The 23,089-nt window shown below is 50.2% G+C and overlaps 1 protein-coding gene and 2 pseudogenes across 3 annotated transcripts; 1 reads left to right on the top strand and 2 right to left on the bottom strand.

The window, feature by feature from the left end:
• The first annotated feature begins 2,204 nt into the window (after positions 1-2,204).
• Positions 2,205-3,851, top strand: LOC109732927 (probable receptor-like protein kinase At5g20050; annotated as a pseudogene).
• A 782-nt stretch (positions 3,852-4,633) lies between these two features.
• Positions 4,634-8,543, bottom strand: LOC109732939 (wall-associated receptor kinase 3-like; annotated as a pseudogene).
• A 7,734-nt stretch (positions 8,544-16,277) lies between these two features.
• Positions 16,278-21,966, bottom strand: LOC109732935 (putative wall-associated receptor kinase-like 16). Of its 3 annotated transcripts, none has more exons than XM_020292140.4 (4): positions 21,860-21,966; positions 18,179-19,081; positions 17,891-18,061; positions 16,278-17,719 (listed from the first exon to the last, which is right to left on the bottom strand). In XM_020292140.4, exons 1-4 carry the CDS (start codon positions 21,879-21,881, stop codon positions 16,527-16,529), a joined length of 2,289 nt encoding a protein of 762 aa, XP_020147729.1. In that variant the 5' UTR covers positions 21,882-21,966; the 3' UTR covers positions 16,278-16,526. The 3 variants fall into 3 exon arrangements, with proteins under 3 accessions (XP_020147729.1, XP_020147730.1, XP_020147728.1); XM_020292141.4 differs by lacking the exon at positions 21,860-21,966 and adding an exon at positions 19,850-20,164; XM_020292139.4 differs by lacking the exon at positions 21,860-21,966 and adding an exon at positions 19,855-20,152.
• Between the last annotated feature and the right edge of the window lie 1,123 nt (positions 21,967-23,089).

A 23,089-nucleotide genomic window follows, 5' to 3' on the forward strand; every position in this document is an offset into this window, starting at 1 on the left:
GGGATAAACTCATGCAATATGATATAAACCCCATCTTTTATCCTCGATGGCAACAATACAATACGTGCCTTGCTGCCCCTGCTGTCACTGGGAAAGGACACCGCAAGATTGAACCCAAAGCTAAGCACTTCTCCCATTGCAAGAAAGATCAATCTAGTAGGCCAAACCAAACTGATAATTCGAAGAGACTTGCAAGGATAACCAATCATACATAAAAGAATTCAGAGGAGATTCAAATATTGTTCATAGATAAACTTGATCATAAACCCACAATTCATTGGTCTCAACAAACACACCGCAAAAGAAGATTACATCGAATAGATCTCCACGAGAATCGTGGAGAACTTTGTATTGAGATCCAAAAAGAGAGAAGAAGCCATCTAGCTAATAACTATGGACCCGAAGGTCTGAGGTAACTACTCACACATCATCAGAGAGGCTATGGTGTTGATGTAGAAGCCCTACGTGATCAATGCCCCCTCCGGCGGAGCGCTGGAAAAGGCCCCAAGATGGGATCTCGCGGGTACAGAAGGTTGCGACGGTGGAAATAGGTTTTTGGCTCCGTATCTGATAGTTTTGGGGTACGTAGGTATATATAGGAGGAAGAAGTACGTCGGTGGAGCAACGAGGACGCCACGAGGGTGGAGGGCGCGCCCAAGGGGGGTAGGCGCGCCCCCCTGCCTCATGCTCTCCTGGTTGATTTCTTGACGTAGACTCCAAGTCCTGTGGATCACGTTTGTTCCGAAAATCACGTTTCCGAAGGTTTAATTCCGTTTGGACTCCATTTGATATTCTTTTTCTGCGAAACACTGAAATAGGCAAAAAAAACAGCAATTTGGGCTGGGCCTCTGGTTAATAGGTTAGTGCCAAAAAATAATATAAAAGTGTATAATAATGCCCATTAATCATCCAAAACAGAATATAATATAGCATGGAACAATCAAAAATTATAGATACGTTGGAGATGTATCATGCCTATATAATGGTCATTGTCTGGATATCATCATGATTATTTGAAGTTCTATCAATTGCCCAACAGTAATTTGTTTATCCGTCGTATACTATTTTTCTCGAGAGAAGCCACTAGTGAAATCTACGGCCCCCGGGTCTCTTCTTTATCATATTTGCCTTCGAGATCTATTTTTATTTTCAGATCTATTAATCCAAAAACACAAAAATACCTTGCTGCAATTTATTGGTATTATTTTATCTCGCGTCCCCGCGAGATCTATTTGTCCAATCTAATACAATTTTACCTATCTTTTTACCCGTGAGGGATTGACAACCCCTCTTTTACGTCGGGTTGCAAGTATTTGTTCTTTGTGTGCAGGTACCGTTCATGTAGTGTTCCATGGTTCTTTTACTGGTTCGATAACCTTGGTCTCATCACTGAGGGAAATACCTACCGTAGTTGTGCTGCATCATCCCTCCCTCTTTCGGGAAAATACCGACGTAGTTCAAGCCGCATCACTCCTCACGCGCCGGCTTGCTCCGGCACAAGCACCTCTTTCGGCGAGGGGATACTGGCCTCCTTAGAATCCATGGCAAGGCGGGCCATGGGGTCCTTTTCGGCGGGCGGCGCTGCCTAACTCGGGATGTGGTGGCGTCCACTCCCGGCTAGATGGCCCTGCCGAGGAGCCGCGGCAGGTGGCTGCCGTGTCCTTCTTGCGGCGGTGGCGGGAGGTTGGGCACATCGGGCTATCTGCTTGGTGGCGGACCGTGGCGGCGACGTGAGACTACTCACAATGGGAGTAACATAGGTAGTAACATCACACATATCTAGGTTAAATAGATGATGTGGCATGCAATAAATGAAGAAAGAGATCAAAGTGGTAACATAGCTAGTTACTACTAGTATGAGTAACATCACACATATCAAGGCAAGATGTGTCTATAGCCTAATAAATGAAGTGTTGCATGTTACCACACATATGTTACTCCTCACTATAAAGGTAGTAACATAAACTAATAACATGGGCATGTTACTACTCTATCTTAGTATCCATTGTGTCTAGTCTGATGGACTTCCACACGGGTGCTGATCGGCCAACGACGCTGCAGTCCACGGCCTCATGGTGGTGATTCAGATATGGTCGGCATGCTAGCGCCAGCTGTCACAAATTGCCCTCCTGCTGCCTATCCTAGGGTTTTCTATTCTATTCTCGGTTTCAACAGTTGCCCTCCTGTTTCCTATCCTATCCTATTCCAAATTTACGACTCAAGAGAGACATTCAGCAAGTCTAAACAAACTGGGAGTAGGACGAGGCGCAAGACCTTCTTGGACGATGGTCAGTCAGGGATCAGACCACGGATGGGGAGCAGCAGAAAGGCCAAGGTCCTCGCCGTCGCGGTGGCCGTCACGGTGCTGGTGGCGGCCGAGGTGGCCCTCTACCTCTGCCTGCGCCCACTCTCCAGGCCCTTCTACCTCTCCACGGCCGCCGTCCTGGCCGCGACCGTCCTCACGCTGCTGCTGCTGCTCGACTGCACGGCGGGGCGGGCGGAGCGCATGGCGGCGCGGCGGGCGCTGGACGACGGCGAGGAGCTGCGCGCCGAGTACAGCTACTTCCGCAAGGTCGCCGGGCTGCCGCGCAAGTTCTCGCTGCACGCGCTGGCGGCGGCCACGGACGACTTCCGGTGCGTGGCCGGGCGGGGCGCCTCGGGCACGGTCTTCCGCGGCGTCCTCGACGACGGCCCCCCGTGGCGGTGAAGCGGATCGCCGCCGACGGACCCGGCCCCGCCGGACGCGCCGACAAGGAGTTCCGGGCGGAGGTGGCGGCCATCGCCGGCGCGCAGCACGTCAACCTGGCCCGCCTCCTCGGCTTCTGCCTCGGCTCCCCGCGCTTCCTCGTCTACGAGTACATGGACCACGGCTCCCTCGACCGCTGGATCTTCCCCGCCCCCGCCCCCGGCGGCGGCGCCGATGAGGACCGCCCGCGCGGCTGCCTGCCGTGGCCGCGCCGCCACCAGGTCGCCGTCGACGTGGCCAAGGCGCTCGCCTACCTGCACCACGACTGCCGCTCCAAGGTGCTGCACCTGGACGTCAAGCCGGAGAACATCCTCCTCGACGACGGCTTCCGGGGCGTCCTCTCCGACTTCGGCCTCTCCAAGCTCGCCGGCAAGGACCAGAGCCGGGTGGTCACGGCGGTGCGCGGCACCGCGGGCTACCTGGCGCCCGAGTGGCTCCTCGGCGCCGGCGTCACCGAGAAGTCCGACGTCTACAGCTACGGCATGGTGCTGCTGGAGCTGGTCGCCGGCCGCCGCTGCGTGCGGCCCGAGGAGGACGGCGGGTGGTCGTACCTGCCCAAGATCGCCGCCGAGATGACGCAGGCGGGGCGCGTGATGGAGGTCGTGGACCGGAGGCTCGTCGGGGAGGCGGAGCAGGCGGCGGTGCGGCGCGCGGTGCACGTGGCGCTGTGGTGCGCGCAGGAGAAGGCCTGGGCGCGGCCGAGCATGGCGCGCGTGCTGGAGATGCTGGAGGGGAGGCTCGCCGGGGACGTGGACGCGCCGCCGCCGTCGGACACGATCATGGAGGACCTGCTGGCGCTCGGCCACAAGCGCGCGCGGCGGCGGGCCGTTCCGGCTGCCGTCGGCGGGCCCGGCCGGGAGGGCCGCCTCGTCGGCGTCGGTGCTGAGCAAGTGCGACTCGTTCGCCATGTCCTACCTGTCAGGGAGATAGCGCTGTCGAGTCACCTCTTAGCCTTAACTGCGTCCATTTATGGGTGAGACTTGTGCTGACGTGGCGTGGGGTTAGACGGTGATTAGTCAATCAGTTCGCCACGGAGGCGGTCCACTTGTCAGTTGTGAAGCAAAAATTTGTAGGCATTGCCACGTGGCATGCTGCTTGTACCGAAGCGATGGCTATTCAACCTCGGGAGCCGGGAGGATGAAACAAGAGGGCGGAAAACAAATTAGGGTTTAGGGTAGGGATGAGGAGGCGGCCGGCGGCGAGGAGAGGGGAGTCGATGGCACAATTCCGGTTAGCATGCCGGTTTGATTGTGCCATTTTCACGCACCCAGTGGCTAGTGCCATGGAGGTTGGATACAAGGTAACTTATAATTTATTACAAACCAATCACTAAGGGGGTGTTTGGTTCAGAAGTCTTAGGACTTTTTCTAGTCCCAGGGACTAATCAAAAAAGACTCTCCAGTAGAGTCTTTTTCTAGTCCGTGTAGAAAAAGTCCCTCCCGTTTGGTTCCTAGGGACTTTTTAGAGACTTTTTCTAGTCTCTGGGACTAAAAAGTCCCTGAACCAAACACCCCCAATGTTTGTCAAAATTCCTGTCTTACTTAACCCTAAAATATATTACCTCATTTCCAAAATTCTTGTCTTATATTTGTCTAGATAGAATTTTGGGATGGAGAGAGTATGTTTTAAATCTTATCATTCATCTAATGCTCGTTCGTTTTAAACATTGGCCTTTATAAATCCCTAACACCTATGGTGTTGTGTCCGGCAACGTCCATGATTCGTCGACATAGATTCCTGTCATCAGTTAGCGTCCATGATTCACGGGCATAGATTCCTGTCATCGGTTCTCGATGATGAGGCTAGAGTTTGTATCGATGTGGCAGTGGCGCCGAATTACCTTTGCAATTGGGTCCTCTAGCCTCATCTTCGTCCTGCTTCTTTTAATTTATTTTTGAGAATCAAGAGCTTTATTAATTTAACCAGCGGGATTACAATCCTTCCACACACGAGCCTCGAGGAAGGGCGGAATATAGTTGATCCAAAGACATCGACGCCTAGAGGTACTACACTGTTTAGCACATAATGACATAAAACGTGCCAGTTCATTTGCTTCTCTAGGTATGTAGGATAGTTGAAACTCCACAAAATTCCCGCAAAGCTCTTGAGTTTCCTTAATCCTGTTAGCTATCTCCGAGCGGTCACTCTCAAGAGAATTCCACAATTTAACCACCAATTGTGCATCTGTTTCAATTTTCAAATGTGCACTCGTCTGTACCCAAGATCAAACGCCAGCTGGGCACCATCACGTATTGCATATGCTTCCATGGACATAGCCAGAAAGTCCATTCTCATACCAAATTGCCTGAGCACGTAGAAGCTTTCCTTCACGTAAGCGAGTTTGATGCTGAACTTGTATCACGCTGCAGCGCAATCATCAGTTTATATGCTGAACGCACTGAGAAGTTTCCGAAGCGATCCGGCGACCATGCCCAAAAAATCTTCCTGTGTTCTTCCTGTAGGAATATCCTACTTGTTTGGTTAATAGATCCGAATGTTTCTTTAAGAAAAAAAATCCAAATGATAGTCGGCACGGCCCAATTGAATCGATGATCGATCCGTTGCGGCGAACTGAATTTTCCCTTCATACTAACACTGGATTCACATACTGAATACGGGAAGAAAGGGAACTGGATTTTGTGTCCCTTCACACTCACATTGCAGACTCCACACTGAAACACAAAACACACAGCAAATTCCAACATCTACTTGGATACCCATAATACAGTAGAACTACCTGTACATTTCTGCTGGACAGTGGATAAATCTTGGACGCTCTAAGCCTCTTAGCGCACACACTTCCTCCAGTCACTAAGGTTCAAATTGAACCATCATCTGGGTGCCTCCATGCTCATTCCGGACATGTCCGGCACCGTCGAGGGGGCTCCCGACGACGATGACGCGAGATCCAAAGGCATCGGAGCTGCCGCAGGTGGCATGGGCACGACCATATTTTCCGTCATGGCACGGTCCAGCACCCGCTCTTCCCTCCAGGTGCTTCGCAGAGCCTTCAGCCTGTCGGCCACCTGGGTCATTGAAGGCCTCTCTTCACCCATGGGACCCAAGCACATCCTCCCCAGCTCGGCCACTTCTCCCAGCAGCGTCGTCGTCCCTGCGCGCACGATGCTCGGGTCCAGTATGTCCTCAAGGCTGTCCTCCTTCATCGCGAGAAGGAAGGACCGCACGAGGCTCTTGCCTTCATTGGGCCCGTCGTTATAGATCTCTGTCTTCCCTGTGATCAGCTCCAGCAGCACGACCCCGAAACTGTAGACATCACTCTTCTCCGTGAGTTGTCGCTCTTGCAGGTACTCGGGGTCCAGGTAACCCAGGGTGCCTTGCACCATCGTCATGAACTGGGCCGCGTCCTTGGGGAGCATCCTTGACGCCCCAAAGTCAGTCACCTTCGCCATGTAGTTGTCGTCCAAGAGAATGTTCATAGACTTGACATCCCCATGCACTATAGGGTGATTCATGGACAAATGCAGATACGCCAGTGCTTCGGCAGATTCTTGAGCAATCCTAAGACGGGTGTCCAGCGAGGGAGGTGGACTCCCGTAGCTATGATGGATGAACTCAAATAGAGTGCCATTTGGGATGAATTCATAGACCAGTATGGGGACTTCCACCTCTAAGCAGCAGCCCAGAAGCCAGACCACATTCCGGTGGTTGGTCTGTGAAAGTATAATAATCTCCTGCACGAATTCACCAGTTTCGGCCACGTTCATTATCTTTGAGCGTTTCACGGCGACTACCCTGTTATCCTTCAGAACGCCCTTGTAGACAGTGCCATGACCACCCCTGCCCAGTTCTTTGCTCTTGTCAAAATCGTTTGTAGCTTTCTTCAGATCTTCTTGTGTGAATATCTTCAACGTGTCGACTTCTTTTGACATAATTTGGCGATATAATATCTGACCACCATTCTGATCAAAGAATTTGTCCTTCTCTTCGGCAAGCTTCCTTTTCTGATATTCAGCCCGTAGAGCAAGGATACAAACCATGAGGAAGACAACACTGAAGGATATGCCTGAAAATCGGATAATTCATCCTGGAGCCCGGGCTCATCTGCACCTGATAAGCAAAAAATTCAAAACAAATACTAGAAAAATTCAAAAAAATCCAAAAAAAATTCGGGTGGTAGATAAGTTGATGCGTGAGGTCCGCTCCAAAATTCAACCCATTTGGACATCTGAGTAGGCCTCGGCAAAAAAGACAAATCGGGTCAAAACAGTTTGTGAACAGTAAACTTTTTCACAGACCCCGATTTTGTCTTTTTTGCACAGACTTGCTCAAATGTCCAAACGAGTTGCATTTTGCAGCGAATCTCACGCACCTAATTATCTACCACCCGAATTGTTTTTGGAATTTTTTGAATTTTTTTTCTATTTTTTCATTTGGCCCGGGCTCATCTGAGCCCGGGAGCCAAATCGCCGCTCTCCTGAAAATCATGATAGTTAATTACCATCATTTCAACTAGCGGCACTGTCCACGTTTGCCTAAAAACCAGTGCAACATACTGCGCCATTGTTTCGCCATATAACATGCATACAAAGTGTACTTGGAGTTGTATAATTGGTACAGAATATTTTGATTACTAACAAGTAACAACATCATTACCTAAAACCACCTTCAGCGCTTTCTTTGGATCAGCTGGAACGCAGGGTATGCTCTTGGGATCATCGCTCCTGAATCCTGATGGGCATAGACAGATGTAGTTTCCATCCGGTATTTCTGCAATTACCTTTGCAAGGATAGAAGGACTGGTTTGGAGGTTCGCACTCATTGATATCTGTCATTTCAAGGAAGTGAGGAGAATGCCAACATGGATCAACTAATAGAAAGAGTGTAGGTTGAGTCTGCAAGATGCATATACATACCTTGGCACCCTCCTTGTAGGTAGGGATTGCCCTCATAACCTTGAGAGCAGTTGCAGCGGTAACCAGGGCCATTGGACACATTAATGCATTGGCTGTTCTTGGCTTGACAGGCATACTATGACCCCATCTTGGTGGCTTCCGAACAACTTTTATTACCAACAACCCAATCTAGTACCAAAGGGACCCCATCTGTATATTTAGTTGCGAAATTTGTAGAGATGATATATGAATGATTGAACTTGAACCAGTCCAGAATGAAAAGCATGAGTTAACAATGGGGAACAAAAGCTGGTTCTCGCCCTTGGTGATTCCTCCGATAAATCCAAGTGTAGCACAACGGATCGATATCAACTTGTTCTTGGTGTAGGAAAGCTTATGAAAAGGATCAAGTCTTAACCCATCCAAACCGCTGCTATTGGTGCCGTCGGTGTAGTTGCATTCCCATGCTATACGTGGGTTCAGAACACGAATCTCACCCATGCTAAGATTGATGTCCAGTATCCTAACTCTGGTTGAAGCTAGATATGGCCCACTGGCATTGCATGTGACACTAAAGGGTTCTTGGAAGCAGCCATTCCCGGTGCCGAACGGGTACGGGATGCTGACGTTACCACACTTGTCTGGGCAGTCAGGCCGCGCCATGCGGATGCTCCCAGAGGACTCAGACCCATAAGCGATAGTACTATGTTGCAGGGTTAGGGTGGTGGTGAAAAGTAGTAAGAGCTTCTGTCCTGTAAGGCAACAGCCAAGTAATTGATATGAGTCATTTGGCCTCGCATAAAATAAAATAAATTCCAAATATTTGCTTTCTTCTAGAATATTGTGTTTGGTCATTCCTCACCCCCGATTGTTTGAAATATATCAGTAGCTAGTTAAGAGTTTAGTCCACTATTACAAATGCTTTGACCCAACAATCTTGGAATCTTGTAATCTGTCGTGGTATTCTCACGGGGGGCTTGCGAGTCGACAGATGCCACAAGGGCTTAGTGTGAGGATAAGACTACTGCTGATAGGCCCGGGAGCGGGTATGCGAGTAGCACGCGCTAGTTTATCCAGGTTCAGGGCTCTCCGGAGAGATAATACCCCTACTCCTGCAGGTCTGAATATTTCTGGTATGTATATCTGGTACAGAGTGCTCTTGGAGCTGTATCTAAGCTCAGTGTCATAGGCATCTGGTTTTGCATATGTATGTGGCATGGTGGCTGTTGCCTCTGGCCGTATGGGTGTGCTTGGGCATACTTGCCCGTGGGAGTGGATGGATGGATGGCTAGCTAGCTTGCTTGAGGGTGTGTGCGTGAGAGTCCATCCTGGATGGATGGATGTGCGCCCATATATATAGGCATGGCTAGCTTAGAGAGTAAGCTATGTGGTGGCATGGGCAAGGCATGGTGGGGTGTCACACTTGTCCCCTGGGTCACTTCATGAATAGTGCCCAGGGACAAGTGTCACTGTACATGATGGCGTCGTGGTACAGCCTTCTCGTCCGCGGTATGGCCGTCTCGTCGGGGTCTTGTCGGTGTTGGGTCGGGCTACAGTCGGCAGCCGGCTGGTCGGCGCAGTCGGCAGCCGGCATCCGGCCGGGCAGAGCAGTCGGACGGGGAGCCGGCAGGAGCAGCCGGGCAGTCGGACTGAGGGGCTTTGCTAGCCCCGATGTCTTGAATTATTGTCTTGCCGTCTTCGGGGTATCCGTGGCCAATTGCTCCGACAGTAGCCCCCAAGCCTCCGGGCAACTTGGCAAAGTTGGGCGGAGGTTTTTTGGCGGGTGTTCATGGAAATGATCATGCAAAAAGACAAAGTTAGTCCACGCAGATATATCAAATGATTGCTTTTAGCATTGCAAGTTTTATGCGGAGGGTGCCGACTCGGTTTCGTGCGAGCCCCCTTCAATCTTTTTCGTGTTCCCTCCGCTTTTTGGCTTGTGCTCTCGCTCGCTGGACAGCCGCTCTGCGGTCTGTGGCTGAGAGTGGGCCGCGAAGTGGAGTGTACAGTACTCAGAGTCTGAGGGCAGATTCGACCGAGCAGATACTTGTAAAGGAAATGGCCGGGTCGCCCGAACCGTTTTTCTTCCCAGACGTCTTTCGCGTGGGTGGCCTCCAGCGTTCACTCTTGCTAGCCGGACAGCCGCTCTGCGGTCTATGACTAAGAGTGGGCCTTTGGTACCGCGCACGCTACTAAGCCGTCTGCGGGAACTAACGTCTCAGGCCAAGCGGCCAGCCCCCGAGCATCGCTCAAGGTTATCCGTGCTCTCGTGATGCAAAAATATGCGGGTGAGGAGCTCACATTGATTTTCGTGTAGCCGAGGCGGAGGTCGTCGAAGACAGCCGGCGCGGCTCGGCGCTCGCGGAGCGCATCGGCGCACCCGCTGGGTGTAGCCCTCGAGCCTCTAGGCGCTCGAGGAGGGTCCAGCCGGTCGGGCCTGACCGGCCAGGCGGCAAGCAGAACGCAGCCGAGCCGGCCTGGCACAGCCGGCCAGGCGGCGAGGCGTCTGCCAGCGCCCTTTTCTTTCTTTTCTCTTCTACCGGCTGCTGGGAGCCGGACAGAACTCTTCTCTTGTCTGCAATCTTCCGTGGGGGCGCGCCAGCGCACCCACTGGGTGTAGCCCCCGAGATTCGGGCCGACTGCTGAGCAGTCGGGCCGGATCTTCCGGCAACTACTTTGTCTTCTTCTTCGCGGGGGCGCGTCAACGCACCCGTTGGGTGTAGCCCCCGAGATTCGGGCCGACTGCTGAGCAGTCGGGCCGGATCTCCCGGCGACTACTTTTTCTTCTTCTTTTTCTTCTTCAGCTGGCTGGGCAAGCAGACTCCGACACATTAGTCGGGATTTTTGCAGCCGGCCAGGCAGCCAGCGGTTGGACGCACATCTGGCAGCCGGACGCACATTTCTTTCATCTTTTCTTTTATTCCAGCCGACTCTCGGGCAGCCGGCCATCTCACCCGGTCACTTTTTTTTTCACCAGCCGGCTGTGGGCAGTCGGCCCTTGGCTTTTTTAGCCGGATCTCGGGCAGCCGACCCTTTTATTTTTCTCCCAGCCGGCCTTGAGCAGTCGGACACAGCTCTTCATTTTTTTCAGCCGGGCCGTGGGCAGTTGGCCCTTGACTTTTCCCTCACTCGGCCCTTTTTATTTTTCTTTCTCTCGGCTGCCCGAACGACACCGACAGGCTGCGGCAGCGAACAACGGGAGCCGGCTGAGGCTCACCCGGGCGCCCGGAGGTGAGGCGGCGAGCGAGCCAGCTTGGGAGCCGGACGGTGAGCCGAGCACCCGGCGGAGGCGGGGTCGCGGCAGGCCGGGCGCTGCAGCCGGCGTGGGGCCAGCAGCCAGGGGCTGGAGTAGCACAGGCAGAGCCGCGGCCGGCAGCAGCGCGGGCTGAGCAGCGCCGGCGTGTGGGGGTGAGACGCGTGTGGGAAGCAGCAGCGCCGGCGTGTGGGGGTGAGACGCGTGTGGGAAGCAGCAGCACGCGGGCGCATGCACCTCTGGAGGCCGCGCCAGCTGCAGAGGAGAAGGCCCGCGCGGACGTGTGGCCACGAAAGCAGAGGCGTCGGGCAGTCCGGCTGGGTCAACGCAGCGCGGCTGGAGATGCACGAGGCATGGTGCAGTATGGGCGCCAACAAGAAATCACGCCGTTCTTTGAGTAGTGTATGGATGATGTATGACCACGGTTTGACTTGCATCTAGCTAGCTCGCAAAGATGGCATGTGGAGGAGTGAACATGCGTTTCAGCCGAAGCAAGGCGCAACACGGAGGGGAGCATACGCGAGCGGTGCGTGGATGGGCACGGCCGACTGAAGCGAGGCCCCGCGCGCAGCGCGCGCGCGGACGGACGGCCGGCGTCGCAACGGTGGTGGTGAAGAAGGCGAGGCCGACGACGAGGGCGCGCCGCCCCTCGCGGCCACTCCGGGGGCATGTCGATGTCGGGCCCCGAGCGCCACCGGAGAGACGACGGCGACGCCGCGGTGACGACGAAGATGGCGAAGCCGACGGCGAGGGCGCGCCGCCCCTCGCGGCCACTCCGGGGGCATGTCGATGTTGAGCCCCCGACCGCTATCGGAGAGACGGCGCGACGCCGCGGCGGTGAAGGCGAAAAATGGTCCCGCCCGGACTGCGAAACCAGCAGCAGCGTGGTAGCATAGTAGTAGTACCACACCACGGTGGGCGCCAACTGTCGTGGTATTCTCACGGGGGGCTTGCGAGTCGACAGATGCCACAAGGGCTTAGTGTGAGGGTAAGACTGCTGCTGATAGGCCCGGGAGCGGGTATGCGAGTAGCACGCACTAGTTTACCCAGGTTCGGGGCTCTCCGGAGAGATAATACCCCTACTCCTGCATGTCTGAATATCTCTGGTATGTATATCTGGTACAGAGTGCTCCTGGAGCTGTATCTAATCAATGCCATAGGCATCTGGCTTTGCATATGTATGTGGCATGGTGGCCGTTGCCTCTGGCCATATGGGTGTGCTTGGGCATACTTGCCCGTGGGAGTGGATGGATAGATGGCTAGCTTGCTCTCTTGCTAGCTAGCTTGCTTGAGGGTGTGTGCGTGAGAGTCCATCCTGGATGGATGGATGTGCGTCCATATATATAGGCATGGCTAGCTTTGAGAGTAAGCTATGTGGTGGCATGGGCAAGGCATGGTGGGGTGTTACACTTGTCCCCTGGGTCACTTCATAAATAGTGCCCAGGGACAAGTGTCACTGTCGTGGTACAGTTGTCTCGTCCGCGGTATGGCCGTCTCGTCGGGGTCGTGTCGGTGTTGGGTCGGGCTACAGTCGGCAGCCGGCTGGTTGGCGCAGTCGGCAGCCGGCAGCCGGCTGGTCGGCACAGTCGGCAGCCGGCATCCGGCCGGGCAGAGCAGTCGGACGGGGAGCCGGCAGGAGCAGCCAGGCAGTCGGACTGAGGGGCTTTGCTAGCCCCGATGTCTTGAATTATTGTCTTTCCGTCTTCGAGGTATCCGTGGCCAATTACTCCGACATAATCAGATTTAGAGAGCAAAGGTATAGCCCATGTTCCTAAGTAAAACATGAACTTTGAATATCTATCAATGGTTTTCTTTGATTTCAGGTCCATATTAACCACAAAAGAACTGAAGCTCAAAATTAACCTAGGTACGAAGAAAGAAAGACACAAAAACATGACAAATTATGCATCTATGCTGGATGTAGATAAAAAAGAAGCTGCCATTCAGTATTTACTGCAGACTCCATTTTACTTCTGTTCTCATTCGAGAACTTGTTACTGTAATTACCCGAAGAAAAAAAACATTTTTAGAGTAGCTTGTTTTTAGTGATTGTTTCAGTTTGCACATACTTGCCATTTTGGGTCTTTATATGCAACTTTTGGGATGGAATATCTCTATCAGTTGCTTATCCGTTGCGATGTTACATCTTGAAACAAAGAATTGTAAGAATTCATCTTCTATATAGTAATATATTTCAGTCATTTGCCATCGGTAAACAGCCTATTTCTTCCACGCCGCCACTCCATGAATTTGATTCCTACATGTCATCACAGTGAAACCTCCAGCCCATTTCCCCCCTGATTTCCCATGTAATGCAGTAAACTGAAAATCCCCTCCACGATGCAACTGAATGTTTACTGTGAACAAAATGGGTCACTTGGGTGCTTGCTTATAGCACATCTCTGCTCCAGGAAAGAAGCGTGAGCAATCTCGAATTGAACGAGCTACACAGGTATTCTTCGACTCCTAGTTCATCCTAATCTCCTAAGGCTTCGAGTTTGAATCACATCGGTACAGGAAAAACTCTCCATCAACAGAGGAAAAAAATGCCACCCGCCCCAAGTGCCCCTGACCAGTCGCACCATACGCCCCAGCCCCGATAAGCAAATCACTGCACCGTACGAGTAGGGTTCGCCATACCTTACAGGGCCTGGTAGCCCTGAGCACGGCACGGCGCGACAGCCGAACACGGCTGCGGGGCAGGCGGGTAGCGTCAGATACCCGGATCCAACGTCGCGGCGCCGACGCCGGTAGGAGGGGACAGACCTCCAGCCGCGGAAACTCGCCGGAAGTGGAGGTTCCGTACTGGTGGTGCTGCGCAGATGGAGCAGGCAGCTCCATCGGCGGCGACAGGCATGTCGCCGGCGAGGTCGGGGATTGGGACGCGGCCGGGCCTTGGGGGGTACATCGGACATTTCCAAAGTGAATTCTTTGTTTTTTTTTAGCAAGAAAGCGAATTCTTACAGCACGGGCCCATGTGAAAGATAGCGAACATAGATTGTTATATTTCCTTTTTCCGGAAAATCGTATTGTTTTTTTTAGGGGTAGAAAAATCGTATTGTTATTATAAGAAAATAAAGGGAGCACATGTAGGTCACGAGACTGATAATTGTATTCATTTAAATCGGTTTGCTCTTCCTCATTCTCAACCGTTTGATTCAAATCCAACGTCTTGTGTTCTTTCCTCTTCCCATCGAGTGACGTTGTTCATCTTCCTCGCTCAACCCGTGATTTCTGCCCCTCCTTCCCCCTGCCGCATCTTCGTCGAGCCCCCCACTCGAGCCCTCCCCGGGGACGTCGCTCTAGGTTGTCTCGAGCTTGAGCTCTGTCTAATCCTACCCACCTCCGACGAGGTCCTGGCTTGCCCTCCTTCACGTTTTGGACTTGGGGCTTCGCTCCTATTTTAATTTTCTTGAGATGGAGGCTTCATTCCTCTATCGGGCAAAATAATTTGTAACTTCACGCAACTGAGAAACAACTAGTATTGGATAGAAACAAACTCATGTAGATTTTCGTAAAAAAAAAAAGATCATTATGACCCGAGTGAAAAACAGAAAATGAGAATAAAAATAGGAGCGAGGATCTGAGGGCGAACAGGGACAAACAAAAGAAGCTCGGACGAACAAAATGAGAATATTTCCCAAGACCAGGGTGGTTTACATCACCTCAGATGCTTTTCGACCTGGAGCTCGGACGTATGAAGGCAATGTTCGCAAGACTTTTGTTGGACAAGCTTCAAGACCGGCGACCGACGTAGACGAGCAGCTCGGCCAACTTGAATACCGGTTCAGGGGCTACTTGGCGTTGTCCCGGCCAAGGGGCTTCTCACCATGCCAATTCCTGACTTGGTGGGCTGGGCTGAGGACCCCTAGTTGGTTTCATCCTGGGCAACTTCGAATGGGCCATGACGCTCTACGGAGAAGACTTTGGAGACCATGCCGTTCAAGACAAGGACTCCTTATTCGTGGAGGATTCCTCTCCACCGATGTAGCTGACTAGGAGTTTTGTAATCCTGGGCCTATTAGATATTATAATCTCTTGATAGATACATGTACTCTGTACTACACATCAACGCATGAAACACAAACATGACGTAGTATTATCCCCTTAGAGAACCTGAACCTGGATAAATCCTATGTCCTTGTTACCATCGCTCTATATGCAAATTATGCAAAATAAGTACTGTTGATTGAGTATCTTCTTTGGCATTTTGAATTCCCTGTTGTTGACTGTTTTCTGTTTACTCCATATGCAAATTTCTACTGTTTCCAATCATGCAAACGAATTGTAGTAAAATGTTCACTCCATATGAATACTCCATTATAAATATTATGCAAATGAATGTTCTCCGTATTATGCAAATGAAATTTCTTACTGTTGATCTACAGCAGAGGAGATGAGAAGCAGAGGATGTTGTGCTGCTGCTGCTGATCTGCAGCTGTTGGTCTGCTGATGTTGTTGATCAAGGTAAAAATGCGTGGGCCTATCCCTGTTGATCTGCTCCTCAGTACTCTTGTTGTTGGCCTAACTGCTAATCTTACTGCTGTTCTTGATCTTACTCCTGTTGCTGATCAGATGAGAAGTTAAATTTTGAGTTTGGACTGAGTCCAATGATTCAAGGTACTACTCTTGTTGCTGATCAGATGAATCCAATGATTCAAAGGTACTCTAAATTTTGAGTTTGGACTGAGTCCAATGATTCAAGGTACTACTCTTGTTGCTGATCAGATGAATCCAATGATTCAAAGGTACTCTAAATTTTGAGTTTGGACTGAGTCCAATGATTCAAGGTACTCTAAGTACTCTTGTTGCTGATCAGATGAGTATGCAGTAGATCTAACAATCAAATGCTTCAAGGTAAATCCAAGTATGCTTGAAACTGAAATTTAAACTGAGTATGCAGTAAATTATTTTTGAAATGTTCCAAGGTAATCCAAGTACTGAATTACTCCTTGCTGGAGTGCTGTCAATTTTTAACAGTAAACTGAATTACTGTCATTTAACAGTAAACTGATTTTTAAACTGAGTATGCAGTAAACATGCTGGAGTACAAATTTATGCATTATTCCATATTTTATGAAGTACTGTCAACTCCATACTCCAAATTTACTCCAAATTTATGCATTACTCCTTGCTGTAGTATTTTTTACAGTAAACTCAATATGCAGTAAACTTGCTGGAGTAACAGTGTTCAGTGCCCGGTAGTATTTTTTTAAGCAGAGGAGTAACAGTGTCCAGTTAATCAAACAGGGAGTATGTGCAGGAGTACAATTTCTAGGAGATTGCAGTAAAATTGCTCTCTTTGACTGCAGTTTATGATTACTCCAGTAGACCAGTTCAAAATTATGATAACTGCAGTGCCGGCCGAGTTAACCTCACCGCCAAAACGAATTCTAATGTGTAGTTGAACAACACTGCATGCGAATTCTCGTACTGGAAACTGGATTTTTGTGTTCCTTCACACTCAAATTGAAAAGTCAAATGTCATGGAAAACTCCACACAGAAACACACAAGACCAACAAATTCAAACTTCTACTTACATAGTACTTGGTACCTAACACAGCACAGCTACCTGTACATTTCTGCTGCACATTATACCCTGAAGCTCTAAGCCTCTAAGACACACTTTCTCTTGGCACTACCGCTCCAAAGGAAGGTTCAGATGAAACTATATCATCTGGGCGCCTCTATGCCCATTCCGGACATGTACGGCACCGTCGAGGGGGCTCCTGATGACGACGACGCGAGATCCCAAGGCATCGGAGCTGCTGCAGGTGGCATGTGCACGACCATATGTTCCGTTACAGCACGGTCCAGCACAAGCTCTTCCCTCCAGGTGCTTCGCAGAGCCTTCAGCCTGTCAGCCACCTGCGTCATGGAAGGCCTCTCTTCACCGATGGGGCCCAAGCACATCCTCCCCAGCTCGGCCACTTCCCCCAGCAGCGTCTCCGTCCCTGCACGCACGATGCTCGGGTCCAGGATGTCCTCGAGGCTATCCTCCTTCATCGCAAGCAGGAAGGACCACACGAGGCTCTTACCTTCCTTGGGCCCGTCGTTGTAGATAGCCGTCTTCCCCGTGATCAGCTCCAGCAGCACAACCCCGAAGCTGTAGACGTCGCTCTTCTCTGTCAGCTGCCGCTCCTGCAGGTACTCGGGGTCCAGGTAACCCAGGGTGCCCTGCACCAATGTCATGAACTGGGCCGCGTCCTTGGGGAGTGTCCTTGATGCCCCAAAGTCAGTCACCTTTGCCATGTAGTTGTCGTCCAAGAGAATGTTCATAGACTTGACATCCCCGTGCACTATAGGGTGGTTCATGGATAGATGCAGATACGCCAGTGCTTCGGCAGATTCTTGAGCGACCCTAAGACGGGTGTCCAGTGAGGGAGGTGGACTCCCATAGCTACGATGGATGAACTCAAACAAAGTGCCATTTGGGATGAATTCATAGACCAGTATGGGGACCTCCACCTCCAAGCAACACCCTAGAAGCCTGACCACATTCCGGTGGTTGGTCTGTGAAAGTATAATAATCTCCTGCACAAATTCGTCAGTTTCGGCCACGTTCATTATCTTTGAGCGTTTCACGGCCACTACCCTGTCATCCTTCAGAATGCCCTTGTAGACAGTGCCATGACCACCCCTGCCTAGTTCTCTGCTCTTGTCAAAATCGTTTGTAGCCTTCTTCAGATCTTCTTGAGTGAATATCTTCAGTGTGTCGACTTGTTTTGACATAATTTGGCGATATAATATCTGACCACCATTCTGATCAAAGAACTTGTCCTTCTCCTTCGCAAGCTTCCTTTTCTGGTACTCAGCTCGTAGAGCAAAGATACAAACCATGAGGAAGATGGCACTGAAGGATATGCCTGAAAATCATGACAGTAAATTACCATCAGTTCAACTAGCGGCAGTGCCCACATATGGCTAAAAACCAGTGCAACATATTGCCCATTGCTTTGCCATATGACATGTATATAAACTATACTTAGACTTGTATAATTGGTACAAAATATTTTGATTGCTAATGATCTCATTACCTAAGACCACCTTAAGAGCTTTCTTTGGGTCAGCTGGAACGCAGGGTATGCTCTTTGGATCATCGCTCCTGAATCCTGATGGGCAGAAACAGGTGTAGTTTCCAACGGTATTTGTGCATTTACCTTGGCAAGGATACAAGGACTGGTTTGGAGGTTCACACTCGTTGATGTCTGCCATTTCAAGGAAGTGAGGAGAATGTCAACATGGATAAAAAGAATATTCCATTCCACAAATAAAGCTGATAGACCAGAGAGTGTAGGTTGATTCTGTGAGACACATATATGTACCTTGGCACCCTCCTTGTAGATATGGATTGCCCTCATAACCTTCAGAGCAGTTGCAGCGGTATCCAGGGCCATTGGACACATCGACACATTTGCTGTTCATGTCTTTGCAGGCATACTGTGATCCCATCTTGGTGGCTTCCGAACAACTTTCATTACCAACAACCCAATCAAGTACCAAAGGGACCCCATCTGTATATTTATTTAAGAAATTTGTAGAACTGACATATGAACGATTGAACTTGAACCGGTCCTCCTCAGCGACGAAGGAGTAGCTGCACGGGCTGAAAGACTGGCTTGCAGAGTTTGTAAATGTTAATGATGAAGATACGGTGTTGAAGGAGCTAATGTTTCCTGGCAAGGGGGTTTGGCAGCAACCCATACCAACGCACTTTGTGCTATCATCCACGCTATTTGCATCAGTGCAGACTGAATAACATGTGTTAACAATGGGGAACTCGAGCTGGTTCTTGCCCTTGGTGACTCCTAAGATCAATCCAAGTGTAGCACAACCGATCGATATCAACTTGTTCTTGGTGTTGGAAAGCTTATGAAAAGGATCAAGGCTTAAGCCATCCGAACCGTTGCCACTGGTGCCGTTGGTGTAGTTGCATTCCCATGATATGTGTGGGTTCAGAACACGAATCTCACCCACAGTAAGATTGATGTCCAGTACCTTAACTTCGGTTGAGGCCAGATACGCCCCGGTCTCATTGCATGTGACATTAAAGGGTTCTCGAAAGCAGCCTTCTCTGGTACCAAACGGGTACGGGATGTTGACGTTGCCACACTTATCTGGGCAGCCAGGCCAGGCCATGCTGATGCTCCCAGAGGACGCAGCGACATAGGTGGTAGTACTATGATGTAGGACTAGGGTGGCAGCAACAAGTAGTAAGAGCTTCTGACCTGTAGGCAATGACCAAGAGATGTCATATACATACCGATCTATGTGGGCTAGATGCATATTATAATTAGTGATATGGCCCCCCAGAAAACAAAAGATTCATAATACATCATACAAGTAAATAAGAAATATTTGATTTATTTCAAAATATGTCAAAGCCATTCCTCCAGTCCAAAACATCATTTAAGGAAAATCCCTTGCAGCCCCAATCATACAGGACAGCTGAGTAGTCAATTAAGTTTGATCCCACAACTACTAATATTTTGACCCAGCAATATCTGAACTGGATGAAGAAAATAGAGTTAATTTTCCTCTTATAAAATTAAACATAAGCTCTGCATGGGTTTCTGAATTATTCCTGATTTCAAATCTTTTGCCATCGCGAAAGAATTTAAATTCAAATTTGGTATAGATAAAAAAGAAACAAGAATAACAACTCAGACTGCATGTTTCTTTTTGTTCTCATTCTAGAAACTGTAGGGAAAGTACTACCTCTTATTTGTATTTATTTCTCATTTGGGTTTGTATTTATATGTCATTTGGGTTTTCATATGAGACTTTTCAGACCAAGCACCTCTATTAATTATACGAACTGGACGAGCTACAGTTCTTCTTCAACCTCGGAGTCAGCAGCAGGTCAACGACACAATACGATTCTCCAGCCAAGAATAAAGAAAATCGCCCCAATCGGCGTTGTGTAGTACCACGCGTCAATCCGCAATATATAAGCAAATAATTGCACTGTACAACTAGGCTAGGGTTCGCCGTACCTTACAGGGAGGGTCTGGTAGCTCTGAGCGTAGAAAGGCGCATCGGCCGAATACGGCCGCGGAGGAGCGGTAGGGCGGACTGCGCATGACGCCGCAGGAGGCGGGCAGCGCCGGATACTCGGATCCGACGTGCCGGCGCCGGCTGCCGGAACTCACTGGAGACGGAGCAGGGCCCTGAGGTTCCTTAAGGGCTGTGGGGCACAGGTGGGGCGGGCCTTCCCATCGGCGGCGCCAGGCATCTCGCCGGCGAGGCGGCAACGGTGGGTGGGGGGTCACTTCGGTCAGGTCGGGTGGAGATGCCGGATGTTTACTTTTTTTTTTCCTTGAACTGCCGGGTGTTTACTATAGCTGGCCAAACGGCCGTGCTAACTGGGCCGGCCCGGTAGCACGCAAGAACGGCACGGCCCGGGCTAAACGTGCCAGGCCCGGCACGCGGCACGCCAGGGGCCATGCCTGGGCCTGAAGGCTGGGCACGCGGGCCGGCACGGCACATCCCGTTTATTTATTTTTATTTTTTTCATAATTTTTTATATACATTACCTAAATTATAGCCCAATAGGCCTAAAATATAGCCCAATAGGCTAAAAAAAGATGACCCAGCATTGCTAAACGTGCCACGGGCCGGCCCGTATAGTAATCAGGCCGTGCCTGGGCCAAGGACTAGCGCCCGTGGTCCAGCACAACACGGCCCGGCTATAAAACGTGCCACGGCGGGCCGTGCCGGGCCAGGCACGATTAGCACGAGCCGGCCCGTTTAGTAACCAGGCCGTGCCTCGGCCAAGTAGCAGCGCCCGTGGGCCGGCACAGCACGGCCCGACTATTAAACGTGCCACGGCGGGCCGTGCCGGGCCAGGCACGATTAGCACGGGCCGGGCCGGGCTGGCCCGTTTGGCCAGGTTTGGTGTTTACTTGCCTTCGGGTTGTACATCAGTCATTTCCAAAACGACATTTTGGAAGATGATAACAATTCGTGTATGGAAATTAGTATTATGAAAAAAAACTGTTTTGAAAGATGCTTCAATGGCAAATTTAATTTAACTGTCCTGAAATCTCAATTTAATTTCTATCAACTAAGAATGCGTTGTACTCCTGGTTAACTTTTAAATATATTCAGATTCTTTTTCACAAATAAAAAAAATCCCGTTCGCATTTCTCTCTGACTTTGCCATCTTACTAAAAACACCGCGTCTCCGTCGGAAATTGCTTTTGGAGGCTGAGCTCCATGTAGGCCGCCCAATGCAAAATTCAAAATTCATGAAAATTCGTATTTTTACATTTCAGAAAATTTTGAAAAAGAAAATGCATACATACATGAAGGCTGAAATATATACAGACATGCACAAGTGTGTAAATTTTCAGGACGAAATACGTTGAAACGAGGGTTGTGCAGAAAAGAAAAAAAGCAAATATGGGGCTTTTAAACACATGGTATTATTCATCCGCCCAAACCATGAATTTTTCTTCTTCGTATAGGTCGCATTTCAATTTATTTCATCTTAAAATTTGACACACATACACCCCACATCCTAGTTTTTTCTTTCTAAAACTGAAAATTTTGAATTTTTCAAAAATCCGGCCTCCATGGAGGCTGAGATCCAAAACACCATACTCGCGTCTCCACCCTTTATTAGAAGATTTAATAAGGCTAATTGCACTCTAATCGCAAATGGTAAAAGGCCAGGCATGAGGCAAGTTATTATTATTGTACTCCCTCCGTTCGGAATTACTTGTCGCGAAAATGGATGTAACGTCTAGATACATCCATTTCTGCGAAGTAATTCCGAACGGAAGGAGTAGAAAAGAAGAGGAAATCCTCTCGCAAAGAAAGAGGAAATTGCTGCTGTGACAACAGACCCGGGTGCTGTGCATGGGCAGCGGAACAAACTACAGTAGTCCTCTCTTTCTTAGTAACGAAATTGGAGCACAAGGTTGCGCGTAACGAGCCTGGACGGCATGAGAGCGCTCTAGCAAGAAGAGAAAGAAGAGAAGGAACATGCATGCTCTTCTTACCGGCGATCAGTGGCCAGTCCATGGCCGGAGCCTTCGCCGCCGGGTTCGTCGACCCCCCACCGGTGCCTGTGCCTCAGCGCGCGCGCGGGAGAGAGGACCAGGGAGACCGTGGTTTATGTACGAGATGAACTGAGACGCAGTCAAGCAGCCTCCCCTCGTACTCGTACTGCTACTGCTGACCAAAACCGCGTGTGGTGGGCAGGAGGAAGCGGGAGCCGACCGCAGGTCATCGCACGTTCCCGTCGCGTCGTATAATTAAACTCGGCCAGTCAATGGCGTGGCCGGCCGGTGCTCGGCGTGACAGAATACGGTGCCGGTCCACGGCCCCTTCGCTTCAACTCTGACCAAGGACCCGGGTTCTTTTTTTGTCGAGGCGACCCGCTCTCCGCGCGTGCTCTTCCTCCTGTCCTGGCTGCTGGTATTTTATTTGACCCGCTCCTAACGATCCTTTCTCTCCAACCCCTCAAAAAAGAAAAAGAAAAAAGAAACCGATCCTTCTCTCCTTTTTCTTTTTCGATATATACGCTGCTCCTTGATTAATTTTATAGCCCTTTCACTCAACTAATATGTTATATTTGGATTTGGTTCACGATTTTGATCGGATCAACGATTTCTTAAGAAGCTTTCCCATTCAATTGAGGCAATCAGTTTTGAATTTGATTCATGATTTTGACTGGGTCAACAATTTCTCAAATTAATCAACAACAGCCAGCCTAAGTTTCGTGCATTCTCTCATCACCTAGAAAAAAAAAATCCTAACACCATCATCTTCCTCACGCGCCAAACAAATAATAAACAAGCGAACCAACCTGTGGTTGGATGGTTAGAGGGACAGTGGTATCTCCAGCCCACGCTGAATTCGTAAATGGCTTGCGTCAGTACTGTGTTAAGAAAAAACCGGCACATCCTAGTCTTTAGAAGATTTATGCGAAATGGCACTCTCAGTCACAGACAGGAAAAGATGATGGCACGCGCCCCTTGTCCTCTCAACCACCACGGGCAACTCCTCAATCAAAAAGGAAAACAAAGTCGGGAAAAAGAAGAAAACATTCTCAACACATGGTTTCATGTACGAGCCTGCCTCTAGTAAGAGGATCATTGACCGCTCAGTCTAAACATACAGATTCTGGTTAAATCCATGCCCAAAGTTCAACCTAAAATACGACGATGCAGAAGCAGCACTGACACCTGCGAGGCTGCTGGTTTTGCTCCACGGTGGAGTCCCAACCT

The sequence above is a fragment of the Aegilops tauschii genome, chromosome 7 (genome assembly GCF_002575655.3).
Source record: "Aegilops tauschii subsp. strangulata cultivar AL8/78 chromosome 7, Aet v6.0, whole genome shotgun sequence".
Lineage (NCBI taxonomy): Eukaryota > Viridiplantae > Streptophyta > Magnoliopsida > Poales > Poaceae > Aegilops > Aegilops tauschii.